Genomic DNA, 14,106 nt, shown 5'->3' with positions numbered 1-14,106 from the left:
GTATAAGCAGGTCACTGGCAGTAAATGGAGCATACAGAAATTTAGGGAAATAGTGCATGCTTATATATTAAACAGCATGCACAGCTACACACGCAGTTTTGTTTGTACAGGCTGAAACATTATTCTAACTGGAAGCGCTTCGTTGTACTTTGGCTTTCAGTGCTACCTTTAAGTCATTATATATGTGAAGGTACTAGTAGAAGCATCCCGTGGAGATGAATGGCAACTTTGATGAATAGAGGTATAAGAGTTGTGCTTAATACAGGGCAAAAACTGCCTGCTTCACAGGTAAACGTATGCTTCTGTAGTACTGCACTGGTTATCGTCACCAATCCATGCATTGCTTGTGCTCTATTGCATTCAATATTAGCTACAACATCGAGTTGTGATGGCTTTCCCTCCTGGTCGAGCTGGTGTTGGTGCGAAAATTTTGACCAAGAAAATTGGAGGTTTTTATTTATTTCAGAAATGCCTATAACATCCTGCTTTTGGTTGTGTGCTTTTTCCATAGAGTGATAAATACTGGTGCGCCAAGGAGCGGGACATTCTGTGTGCTTCGTGCAGCACGCTTTGTTATTGCACTCTGCATCCTGCCGGCAGTGTACTAGCACTACAAAGGAAGATGACGAAAAGCATGGCGTGTGCATTGCTGTGATCGTGAAACTTAAAATTTTTTGTCTGAAAGAATCGCACATAATATATGCTACCACATGATAGGCCAGAAGCGCAATTTGGCGACGCCTCACACATTCTAGCTCATACTGAACAAGATAGTACCATAGCTAAGGCTAGGCAGCATTCACAACAGCTAATCTCCATTAACTACATGGCTGTAGTGAACGGTAAAATACTTGCAGGGATAACACCCTTTCTGAAGGGTGTTGTTTGTTTCACACCCATGCCTTAAAAGGTGCTTTTGATTTAACACCCATATGCAGGGTGTCGTGATTTTAACACCCTTTCCTTTGTGGGGTGTTACATTACATCCCTTTGCTTGGGTGTAGCAATACACCCAAAAGGGGTGTCACCCATGGGGAAGTCATTTACACCCTTAAGTGTGTTAAAATTCTTAGAGTGCAGTGATACTCCAACAAACTCTCCATGACTTCTCATTATGAAATTCAACGTTGACCACTGCTATTTAATGCCTTTTCTATACTTTTTTGTAAAGGTAAGTTGCCTGTACATACTCACCATGCTATGAACGGCTGAACAAAAGACGTTACATGCAACGGTAAGAGACAGGAAAAGATTAGTGTGGATCAGAGAGCAAACGGGGAAAGCCGTTATTATTACAGGCTGCGATAACACTGATGGTATCGTCCTTGTGTCTTCGCCCGGATCTACAACCACCTGCCGACCTGCTGCTATCACCTGCCAATCCGCATCGACGATTGCTTACTCCAGTTCATCACCCGTTAGTTACAGATGAATCAAACTAGTCCACCTGGCATCCTAGGATTACATCAAGTGTGTTCACGGCGGCCGATGCAGGATATAAAGGACAGCTGGCTGGCTCGCGCTTCGGGCATGACATCGCATCTGAGGTGTCGCACTCACACTGGCTATTATTACAGGTTAGTTACCTGAAAGGCGCATACTGTTTCACAAGTATAAATTACTCTTTGTTGGCGGTGTCCTGCCCACCACAGTATATTCAAAAATTGATGTTTTTGATGGCTCTGTTTACTTGCAAATTGCGTACCTTGTCTGCAATATTATTATTGCTTTCGGGAGATGTAGGACCTTATCCTCGCCCTTTGACAAAAGGTGAAGCCGATTCACTTGCCCAGGCTGTAGATACGATCCGCCGGCCTGAAGAGGGTCAAGCTTCCCTGATAGCTGATTTGAAGTCTGCCAGGGAGAAGCAAGTGGAAGCTGACAACAAAATTAAAATTTTAAGTGACAAGATTGAGTCTTTGGAAAAAGCAATGGAGTTAAATTGCACATTTAAAGCTGGGACAGATTCCGACGCTGTATGCGTTGTGTCTGAGCAGGTGGTGGTTATTAAGCCACGCTGTAACGACTTCGAGAGTAGGCTGCTGCGCTCGAATCTGCTTTTCTTCGGTTTGGAAGGTAACGCTAGAGAAGGCTGGACAAAGTCGGAGCAGAAAATAATCGACTTCTGGGCAGATAAGTTTGACAACAAAACAAGTGAACAATTTGAGCGGCCGCATCGGTTGGGAAGATATAGCGAGGACAAGCGGAGACCAATCATAGCCAAGCTGACCGTCTTTAAGGACAAATATTGCATTCTCTCTTCGGCACACAAACTGAAGGGAACGCCATATTCAATTCGCGAAGATTTTCCACCGGAAACTCGATGCGCTAGACGAAAGCTAATTGAACTTGCGAGAACCTAGAATAAAGCTTTCAAGCTTTCAGTGGACAAGCTGCGTATTGATTCAACAATTTATATCTACGATGGTTCTGCAAGTGCATTTGTCCCACTGAATAGATAGCTACGGTTGGGTGCAAGAGCACAGAGTCACCAAGTGCTAAAACTAACCTCGACTTCACCCTCGCTATCACTATCGTATGCCAACATACGAAGCATATTATCAAAGCGTGATCTCATCTCTTCCTTCTTGGAAGACAGTAAATCCGACATTATCGCTTTAACGGAGCCATGGCTGCATTCTGCAATAAAGAATGATGAAATCTTTTCATCTTCAAGAATGTATGACATATATATGTGTGACCGCTCTCTTAAAACAGGGAGTGGTGCCTTGATTGGTGGAAAGAAACCCATTAAGTCATTTTTGGTAAACACTAATTCTGATCTCGAGATTGTTTGGGTGGCCTGCACGATCTCATCTTCCAGGATACTAATAGGTAATTGTTCCCGTGCACCAGATTCTAACAATTCTTTCATCAATGCTCTGCGCGACACAATCAACAAAGTCATGGAACTCTTCCCGGCTGATTTAATTTATCTTTTTGGGGATTTTAATTATCCGCTAATGGATTGGACGAATTTATCAGCTACTTGTCATATATCGTCTGAATTCATCAACTTGTCTTTAAATTTCAATCTCTTTCAAGCTGTCATGAAACTCGCACGTGGTGCCAATGTTCTAGATCGCATTCTTAGTACTACACTTGAAACAGTAGGTCACATAGAATGCTTAAACGGTTTCAGCGATCACCATTTGCTCCAAGTAACAATAAACACAATGCCACCAAATGCGGGTAAAACGAGAGGGAAAATTCGTGATTACAATAGGGGAATTATAAAACAATAATCTCAGAATTCGAAACTTTCTTCGAAAACACAATATGGCCATCATTTTACGGTAGATCCGTTGAAAAAAACTGGCTCATGTTTAAAAATACACTGTGCGCATTAGTAGACAAGTATGTTCCACTCGTTAATATAACGAACGATAAGTTGCACCCTTGGTTTACTAAAAAGCTTCAGCACATGAGGAATAAGAAAAAAAACGCGTGTGTAATATCGCTAAGGGAGATCGCACATTAGCAGCGCGGCAGAATTAAAAAACTTACCTTAAATCGTACTGCTCAGCTTTAGGTGTAGCTAAAGATAAATATTTTTCTAAAGATCTTCCTGAGCTGCTTAGGAACAATCCTCCCAAGTTTTGGAAAATAATAAAGCCTAACAATGAATCTGATGAATTGTCATTACAAAACAGCAGCAATACTTCTATTCCAGACAGCGAATGTTCGGAGACCTTTAATTCATTATTCAGCTCTGTATTTACACAGGAGGGCACTTCAAATATGCGTTTTGTTTCAGAATTAAACCATCAATACATGGAACCTATTGAAGTCACTTTGGAGGGCCTCTCTTCCCTCATAAATAACCTTAATATGTCTTCTTCATGTGGCATAGATGGTATAAACTCTAAGATTTTAAAGAATACGGTGGAAATATCAAGCAAAATTCAATTTCACATTAAGACAGTCACTTGCGACTGGCCGCCTTCCCGCAGATTGCAAGATGACGAAAGATATATCTGTATTTAAGTATGGCAACAGGAACTCCTGTGAGACTTATCGTCCTATTTCTTTGACATGCATTCCCTGCAAGTTGCTTGAACATATTATTGCTTCGCAGATTTACAGACATCTTGAGACGAAGAAATTCCTTTTTCATAATCAGTATGGCTTTAGGAAGGGCCTCTCGAGCGGGACACACTTATTTGAATTTTCCACATACCTACACACTAAATTAAATTACAACTTACAAATTGATTTCTTGTTTCCTAATTTTGCGAAGCCATTTGACCCTGTCGCACAGAGCCGCCTAATATCAAAATTCTCCGCACTTAAATTGGACTGTCATACCTTGTCATGGCTCCGAAATTTTCTGTCTAATCGTCAGCAGTTTGCTATTGCAAATAACTACTCTTCCTCCGTAACAGACGTTTCTTCCGGTGTACCAGAGGGTAGCGTCCTCGGTCCCTTGCTTTTTCTAGTCTGTATTAACGACCTACCTCAAGATTTGTCCTCCACCTTAAGAATATTCGCCGACGACTGCATAATTCATCCGAATTAAAAATTCAGGTGATCATCTCGTTCTTCAGCAAGACCTTCAACAAATTATTAGCTGGTGCAATAAATGGATAATGACTTTAAACACCACAAAATGCAAAGTAATGTCGTTTACCCGGAAATCGGGAACCTCACCGTATCCCTACCATATTAATAATTACACTGTTACAACAGCTGCACAATATAAGTATCCAGGAGTACTATTCACATCGAATCTTTCTTGGACAGAGCATATGACTTCCATTTCAGCTAACGCCTCTCAATCGTTGGGGTACTTGCGACGCAACTTAACAAATGTTCCTTCAAATGTTCGCCAGCTAGCTTACCTAACTCGTTCGTCCAAAGCTCGAGTATGCATCTCCCATTTGGTCCCCTCACAAGAAATACCTCATTGAAATGCTAGAATGTATCCAGAACAAAGCAAGCCGCTTCATCATAAACGATTGCAGCTACACGTCTAGTGTAACACAAATAAAAGTTAAGCTTTCATTACAATCCTTGAGCACTTGCCGAGACATTGCCCTTTCATCACTGTTCCACAAATTCTTTCACTCCACTCGAACACCCGCATGCTTGAAACGACCATACCCACGTCACATAGGCTTCATAATCATTTCAGCTATACCCACTTTACGGTTCTACAAAAGCATTCCATTACTCTGCTCTTCCTCGTTCTCTCAGAAATGGAATTCGCCCCCGGACAGCACTGCATGGCAGTCAAACTACGATTCATTCCGCGATGCCTTGACTGAATACATGAGCAAAGAAATGTGAAGTTTTACGTTTGTCGCATAATGCTTTCTTGTACTTGCACTATTTCTTACAGCTTATTGTCGCATTATGACCGTTATGTCGCTATGTTTACCGTTGCGTTGGAATGTCGCGTTAGTAACTTTCCTATCCTTTTTTAATCATTAATATCGTTTACCCCTCTGGTATTGTTAATTACACGACTTCACTGGAAACAATGTGTGATTTATTCCTTGCTATTATATTATGCTTTCTTTTTTTCCCTAGTCAATCGCAAACTAAACAATTCTTTTTCGACTAGGTTGCCCTTGAGGTTGTCGTTTGTAACTGATACGGTTTTTAGATGTCACGTATTCTATGTATTTTCTGTGTACTGCCCCCCCTAATCAATGCCTCACTTTTAAGAGTGTAAGGTATTTTCTCAACAGAATTGGTCAAATACGGAACTAAAAGTGAAACAAAGATTCCCACTGCGTAATACTGCACCATTTTTACAACGCATTCTTTGCTTTTGAGATTGCAGTCTTTTTTCTTTCTCAGCATGTTAACCTGCTGGTTTACGCATGATAACAATTGCATAGTAATCATACCAACCGCACCAAGCTTGCGACACACTTGAGAAGATTGTGTGGCAAATGATCATAAATTCCCATAAAAAAATGGGAAACCCTTGGAAAGTTTTTACAAGTGCTACTCACGAATGCACTGCGCTGTGTCGCCGATGAGGACACAGTTTTTCCCATCTTTCTTGCATTTCTCGTTTTCGGTTGCATCACATGCTTTTGCTGGCGTGCCTGGAGCTAGTAAACGAAACATAAATTGCACAGTTTTGCTATGGCCCCTGATAAAACAAGCGTTATCTCTAAGCGCACATAAGAACTGTGCGAATATGCGAAGTTTTGAATTTAGTTAAGAGAAAGGGATGAAATACGGAATTAAAAGTGAAACAAAGATTCCCCAATGGGTATTGCAGTACCACTTTTTACAAAGCACCCTTTGCTCTGTAACTTGTATTTTTCTTTTTCTTTGTCCTCATGGTAAGCCTTGTGGTTTGCACATGATAACAGTTGCATATAAAACTGAGATACGTCAGTATGACAAGGTAGCCATCCTTGTTTATTCTCACTTCTTCCTCTCCTGCCCTAAACTTTCCTCTTCTTCTTCTCCCCTAAGCTCCCCCTCTTTTAAGCCTCACGCCTCTTGGGGTGATACGGGAGGACGTTGCTTACAGCCGCAACCTCTAATTGTCCACTGTTCATATACCCAACCGTCTTGAGTACGCCTTGCTGCACACATGTTTTCATCACCTGGAACGGACCAAGACGTTTTACGTCGGTTTCTGGTACTCCCTTTCGGGGAAGAACAAAGTCGTTTAACTTGATATCAGGTATACGTCCCCGATGCCTCTTGTCGAACTGGCGTTTCATTGCTTCGCGATACCTGCTGCGCTCCTCGTTGGCTTTGAATTGTTCAGTTAGCTTAAGTGTGTCGGAAATTCGAAGATCCTGGTCGGCGGTCAGTTTCGGCACTTCACCACACGCGGCAAAATGGGGGCTACATCCAAGGCGTGTGGTCTGTGTCCGGTTAAGGTGTGCAACGCCTGCTTCTAGGCAGCACTTCCAGCCTCCTCGGAAATTTGGGTACATGGACATAAACTGCTTTATATGACGGATAACTCTCTCTGCCAATCCATTGGCTTGGAGGTGATACGGAGAGCAGTGCCGCAGCACAACCCCGTGACTCTCTGCACACTGCTGAAAGTTCTTGCTCATGAATGCGCGTCCATTGTCAGAGACTACTACTTTCAACTTCGAAAACAACGCTTGATCAAAAAGCGCAATAACACTATTTGTATCTTCTTTTCGTGGGCGTGCAGCTACCATTCTTGTGCATTCGTAAATTGCCACTAGAAATGACTGCGTTTGGCGCACAACTTCGGTCTTCTTTTTCAACTCGGCAAAGTCCACATGCACTACTTGGAAAGGTGCGTCTGGGTGACGCGATAGTACGAGCTCGTCCGGCCGTGGCCAGTACTTTGCCTTATTGACCTGGCACAAGTGACATGACCGAACATATTTGTCTATGTCTCTCTTCACATTCTTCCATGTGAACCGTTGTAGAAGTTTATTATAGGTTCGCCAGAAACCATTATGACCGCCAGAGTCGGGAGTGTCATGGTACATGTGGAGAACTTTTGAAACAAGAGTCTCTGGCACCACGAACCTTCCATTGGCAAATTATAGACTTTCGTATCCTTCCCATAGTTTCGTCCTGTTTCGCACTGCATGTGTTACTTCGACCGTCAGTCTGGATAGCGCATCTGCATCCGTCAACCCGGTGCCTGCCCAGTGGATGATCTCAAAATCGTACTGCTGCAGTTCGTTTATCCAGCGTGCCAGTTTTGCTCATGGCTCCGACTGACTCAGGAGATTAGTCAGAGCCTGATAGTCCGTATACAGTTTGAATGTTTGCCGTCTATTTACGATCTAAAGTATCGCACTGCCATGAGGATGGCAAGGACCTCCTTCTCCGTCGTAGAGTAGTTGAGCTGAGAAGTGTTAAAAGTGTAGGAATAGCACCTTACGATACGAAGTTGTTGATTTAATGGAGACCTGCAGTCCCTCTGATACAGCACTGCCCCTGTACCATAATGTGATGCGTCTGCGTTCATTTCGAACGGCAGGCTAAGTCCGGTAGAGTTAGTACTGGGTCAGACGAGATGCGGCGCCCTAGTCCTTGATAGGCTATTTCACAATCGTCGGACCAAATAAAAGGTACATCCTTTTTTGTCAACTCGGTCAGGCACTTTATCATCTTTGCAAAATCCTTGATGAAAGTCCTACAGTAGCCTGCTAGTCCAAGGAAAACTCGCAGGGAATGAAGGTCGTGCGGCTTCTTAAGTGCAGAAATCCGTTGTACAGACTCTTGCTTGGTACGCTTGGTAGCACTGCCGAACACTCTACCGATAAAAAGGACATTGGGCTGAAAGAAATCCCTCTTTTTTTCATTTATCTTCAGATAGACATTGCTGAGAGCTTGTAAGACCTTTGCCAGGTGTTGGGTGTGCTTCTGCTCAGACATAGAATACACAATGATGTCATCAATGTAAACATTGCAAAAAATTCCGATATATGGCTTTAGAGCATTGTTCATCATCTTCTGGAACCATGCGGGTGAGTTCTTCCAGCCAAAAGGTAGCCTGCTGTATTCGTGTACGTCGAATGGTGTCAAGAAGGCGGAAAACTTTTTAGTCTCCTCTTACAGTGGCACTTGCCAGAACCCTTCGCACAGGTCTAAGCGAGAAAATATCTTACAGCCCCCGGTTTCATTGATGATTTCGTCGATAAGTGGCATTGGAAAGGGAAATAAGTGAGTCTGTTTGTCGACCTGCCTGTAATCAGTACAGAGATGAAATGTGCCATCTCCTTTAGCAGCAATAGTGATCGGAGAAGCGAAGGCAGAGGTAGATGGGCGGATTACACCGGCGTCGAGCATCTTCTGTATTTCTTCCTTCAGCCAATGCTTCTTCTCTCGCGACATATTGTAAGCCTTGCGTTTTATTACAGTCTTGTCACGAAGTTCAAATGGAACTTCGAACTTTGATGTGGCTTTCGGACAGCCTCCGATGCATATTAGCTCTGGATACAGCTTGATGACGTCCGCCGCTGTAGTGGACTTCCGTTGATGTTGAGCAGGTAAAACCGAAGACATTTGGCGGTCATCTCGTGTAGTGACTTCCCCATCCCAGTAGAGGTTAAGTCGTAGCTTTTGCATGACTCGGCGAGACAAGAGCAGCTGATATTTTACTTCATTCAGTACGAGAGCCTTAGTTAAGGTGCTTTTTCCTTTATACGTAATCAACACTTCCGTCCACTCATTATACGTCTGTTTCTTGCTGTCGTAGCCATACACTGTCGCAGGATAATCTTCCACGATGCTTAGGTCCGCAATTTCGCTCTTGTTTACAAGCCTTATCGAAGCTCCACTATCTACTAAAGCCTTGACGTCCCTCCCATTTGCTTGCATAGAAATCTACACAAGTTGGCACGCTCGGTAACAAAGATCGTCTCTTCTAATGAGAGAGGGTGACATCCGGATATCAGCATGGTCCCTTTTTTACACCGCAATGTATCGTTTTCATTGGACGAAGTATGGTGGTCCTTAGAAGCAGTCTCTTGATGCTGCTAAGTGCATAAATATTTCATATTTGTAAGCAAGTCATCAACACTATGTGGAGATCGCAATTGTACCTCGTGCTGCATGCCCTTCGGCAATCCTAATATAACCAGGTACGAGCGACTAGTCCGAAAACGTGGAGTCAGCAATCTGTAGCAGCTTCAAAAACGTACTCTCAAAAACGTATTCAACCAGAGTGCCGGAATCAAATTTGAAGGCTATAGCGCTGTCTCAGCTCTGGAGCTTGTTCTCGGAGAAAGACGTCAAAAAACTGTCTCCCCACTCAGCTCACGGCCGGTGCGCTCTTTGGGTGATTCTCAAGTCATGCCAGGTTTTTGCTATGCCTCTTAGGTACAAGCGCAGAACCATAACCTTGTCAAGGTCATGTCGCCAACCATTTTGGTCGCACGCGGATTCATAAAAACTCAGCCAAGCTTGTGCGTGTGCAGGTGATGAACCGTCGTAAACATCCCGTTTTACGGTTCCAACGACGGGCTCTGAGAATGCTGGAGGACGTTTTTCCTCACGAGCTCTAGTTTTTGTTGCTGGTGTTCACCATTTCTCTGCTTCAGTTCCATTATGTGATGAAAAATGTCTTGCGCTCTCTCCTACATTCGGCCTTGTTCACTCACGCTGGTCGTACTCGGCTACGTTGTACCGCCGATAGCAACAGCTCGTTCGTGAGCGTTTTGAGCAAGGGATCAGTGCTCGCCCGCAACAGCGAACCGTCCGCCGTGGAAAAGGCTTGCCACGTTCGTATGTCTGTTGCCGTCCGCGCAAATTTCCACAAGGTCCAAGCAAATGGCCCTCGGTGAAACGGCGCGGATAAGATGCACAACACAGGTTCGAATCATGTCCTTGACAACGCCAAACTTGTAATAAAACTGAGATACGTCAATATGACAAAGTTGCTATCCTTGTTTATTCTCACTTCTTCCTCTCCTCTCCCCACCTTTCCTCTTCTTCTTCTTCTACATAAATCATACCCACAGCACATTGCTTCCTATACAGTTCATCGAATGTTATGTGCCAAATACGCACACATTCCTATATGAAATGGGAAAACCATAAAAACGGTTTAAAAATGCTACTCACGAATGCACTTCGCTTACTCGCAGATGAGGACACAGTCTTTCCCATCCTACATGCATTTCGTGTTTTCGGTTGCAAATTGCACAGTTTCGCAATTTCCGCTGATAAAACAAGCAGTCTCTCTAAGCGCACATGAGAATTGCGCGAATATGGGAAGTTTCAGATTTCGTCAAGTGAAACGGATGAACTACGGAATTAAAACTGAAACAAAGATTCCCCAGTGCGCATGGCGGTACAAATTTTACAAGGCATTTCTTGCGTTTTATTTTGTATTTTCCTTTTCTTTGTCATCACGGTTACCCTGGTGGTTTACGCATAGCAACAGATGCATAGAAATCATAACCACATCACCATGCTTACTACACAATTAACGGAATTTTATGTGCCAAATATGCACAGATTCCCATAAAAAAAGAGGAAACCCATGGAAACGGTTTATTAATGCTACCCACGAATGCACTGCGCTGTGTCGCCGATGAGGACACAGTCTTTCCCATCCTTCTTGCATTTCGCGTTTTCGGTTGCATCACATGGTTTTCCTGGCATGCCTGGAGCTGGTAAAAGAAACATAAATAGCACAGTTTTGCAATTTCCGCGGATAAAACAAGCATTCTCTCTAATCGCACATGACAACTGTGCGATTATGTGAAGTCTCAGATTTCGTCAAGAGAAAGTGGTGAATAACGGAAATAAAAGTAAAACAAAGAGTCCCCTGTGCATATTGCGCTACCATTTTTACAATGCGTTTCTTGCTCTTTATCTTTTATATTACCTTTTGTTTGTCATCATGCTAACCCTTGTGGCTTAGGCACGATAACAGTTGCATAGAAATCATAACCACAACACCATGCTTACTACAGAGCTAACGGAATGTTATGGACCCAATACGCACACATTCCCCCAAAAAAGAGGAAACCCATGGAAACGGTTTGAAAATTCTACTCACGAATGCACTGCGCTGTGTCGCCGATTTGGACACAGTCTTTCCCATCCATCTTGCATTTCGCGTTTTCGGTTGCATCACATGGTTTTGCTGGCATGCTTGGAGCTGGTAAACGAAACATAAATTGCACAGTTTCGCAATTTCCGCTGATAAAACAAGCATTCTCTCTAATGGCACAAAAGAATTGTGCGCATATGTGAAGTTTCGGGTTTCGTCAAGAGAAAGTGCTGAATTACAGAAATAAAAGAGATACAAAGGTTCCCCCGTGCGCATTGCCGTACCATTTTTACAACGCATTTTTTTTTCTCTTTATCTTGTATTTTTCTTTTTCTTTGCCACTATCGTAACCCTTGAAGCTTACGCATAACAGCTGCATATAAATCATAACCACAGCACCATGCTTGCTACACAGTTAACGGAATGTTATGTGCCAAATACACACAGATTTCCATAAAGAAAGAGGAAACCCATGGAAATGGTTTAAAAATTATACTCACGAATGCACTGCGCTGTGTCGCCGATTTGGACACAGTCTTTCCCATCCTTCTTGCATTTCGCGTTTTCGGTTGCATCACATGGTTTTGCTGGTATGCCTGGAGCTGGTAAACGAAACATAAATTGCACACTTTCCAATTTTCGCTGATAAAACAAGCAGTCTCTCTAATGGCACATAAGAATTGTGCGAATGTGCGATGTTTCAGATTTTGTCAAGAGAAAGTGCTGAATTACAGAAATAAAAGTGATACAAAGGTTTCCCAGTGCGTATTGCCGTACCATTTTTACAACGCATTTTTTCTCTTTATCTTGTATTTTTCGTTTTCTTTATCACCATCGTAACCCTTGAGGCTTACGCATGATAACATCTGCATATAAATCATAACCACAGCACCATGCTTGCTACACAGTTAACGGAATGTTATGTGCCAAATACGCACAGATTTCCATAAAGAAAAACGAAACCCATGGAAACGGTTTAAAAATTATACTCACGAATGCACTGCGCTGTGTCGCCGATGAGGACACAGTCTTTCCCATACTTCTTGCATTTCGCATTTTCGGTTGCATCACATGGTTTTGCTTGCATGCCTGGAGCTGGTAAAAGAAACATAAATTGCAGTTTCGCAATTTCCGCTGATAAAACAAACATTCTCTCTAATGGCACATAAGAATTGTGCGCATATGTGAAGTTTCGGGTTTCGTCAAGAGAAAGCGATGGATTATGGAAATAAAAGTGAAACAAAGGTTCCCCAATGCGTATCGCCATACCATTTTTACAACGCATTTTCATTCTCTTTATTTTGTATTTTTCTTTTTCTTTATCACCATCGTAATCTTGGGGCTTACGCATGATAACATCTGCATATAAAACATAACCACAGCACCATGCTTGCTACACAGTTAACGGAATGTTATGTGCCAAATAAGCACAGATTTCTATAAAGAAAGAGGAAACCCATGGAAACGGTTTAAAAGTTATACTCACGAATGCACTGCGCTGTCTCGCCAATTTTGACACAGTCTTTCCCATCCTTCTTGCATTTCTCGTTTTCGGTTGCATCACATGGTTTTCCTGGCATGCCTGGAGCTGGTAAACAAAACATAAATTGCACAGTTTCGCAATTTCCGCTGATAAAACAAGCATTCTCTCTAATGGCACATAATAATTGTGCGCATATGTGCAGTTTCGGGTTTCGTCAACAGAAAGGGATGAATTATGGAAATAAAAGTGAAACAAAGGTTCCCAAGTGCGTATTGCCGTACCATTTTAGAGCGCAGCTCTTTGGCGTCCGTTCCTGGGTTTCGCGTCGTCGTCGGCGTTGTCGTCGGCCTCGTAACCAGCTCCGCCCCCCTTTCATCCCCCCAGCGCTAGCAGCGACCGACTGATACCGCTGGATGCCCCTGACGCCGCTAGAGAGTCAAGATAACGTGACTGCATAGAACACCGTCGCCGCCATGCAGAAAGAGGAGGAAAGGGTCCCCCCCCCCTGTTCTTGTGTGGCGGATAGGGTGCTCCTCGGTTGCCGACGCGCCGGTTATTTCACGTAGGCCCCGGCACGTCGACGAATACGTGACCACCTTCCCACGGCTAGACCTCGTTCTTAGCGCTGCGGAAGCGAGGGTATGATATTGTTTGTGTCGGCATCGGCGGCGTTGTCCGTGAAACCAACTCCGCAGCTGGGGTTGACTCACTATCGGCGTCAGCGGCATCAGTCAGTCGCTGCTATCTCTTCCCTCCTCCCTTTATCGTGTTGTCCGCTTGCTGCGCGCGCTTCTGCCCCCATCGTTTGCCGCTGGGTGTACACGCCGCTCCCCTCCCCCCTCTTCCTGCGTGTCTCCGGTTGTCAAAGCGCCGGCTCGAACTTAATTCCTTTCTTCGCTCCTCCTCCAATGCAACCCCTGTGCGGTGGCAATCAGAGAGCCAGATCGGTGGCGGCGGATCTGTATATGTGCACCGCCCGAGCCGAAATTGCCGCTGCCGTTCGCCCTGTGCGGTGGCAATCAGAGAGCCAGATCGGTGGCGGCGGATCTGTATATGTGCACCGCCCGAGCCGAAATTGCCGCCGCCGTTCGCCACTGCGAAATTATCTGCCAGTTCTTTCTGAGCCATGAGCGAGACGACCGATGGAAGT

At 43.9% G+C, this 14,106-nt stretch overlaps 1 protein-coding gene across 5 annotated transcripts in view; it reads right to left on the bottom strand.

Annotated features, from left to right (window-relative positions):
* The window catches only part of LOC126529308 (uncharacterized), a 157,496-nt gene that overhangs the window by 133,386 nt on the left and 10,004 nt on the right, over positions 1-14,106 (bottom strand). For 2 of the 5 annotated variants that reach the window (XM_055069758.2, XM_055069763.2), the window contains 5 exons: positions 12,960-13,061; positions 12,467-12,568; positions 11,974-12,075; positions 11,480-11,581; positions 5,964-6,065 (listed from right to left, as the gene is read on the bottom strand). In XM_055069758.2, coding sequence (XP_054925733.1) covers positions 5,964-6,065; positions 11,480-11,581; positions 11,974-12,075; positions 12,467-12,568; positions 12,960-13,061 — 510 coding nt within the window. Of the gene's footprint in view, positions 1-5,963; positions 6,066-10,985; positions 11,082-11,479; positions 11,582-11,973; positions 12,076-12,466; positions 12,569-12,959; positions 13,062-14,106 lie in introns of those variants that run through there. The other 3 variants (XM_055069764.1, XM_055069765.1, XM_050176908.2) reach the window with 3 other exon arrangements.

This window comes from Dermacentor andersoni, chromosome 8 (genome assembly GCF_023375885.2).
Source record: "Dermacentor andersoni chromosome 8, qqDerAnde1_hic_scaffold, whole genome shotgun sequence".
Classification (NCBI taxonomy): Eukaryota; Metazoa; Arthropoda; class Arachnida; order Ixodida; family Ixodidae; genus Dermacentor; species Dermacentor andersoni.
Note: the sequence above shows the minus strand (reverse complement) of the source record. Positions and strands in the feature narration are given on the sequence as shown.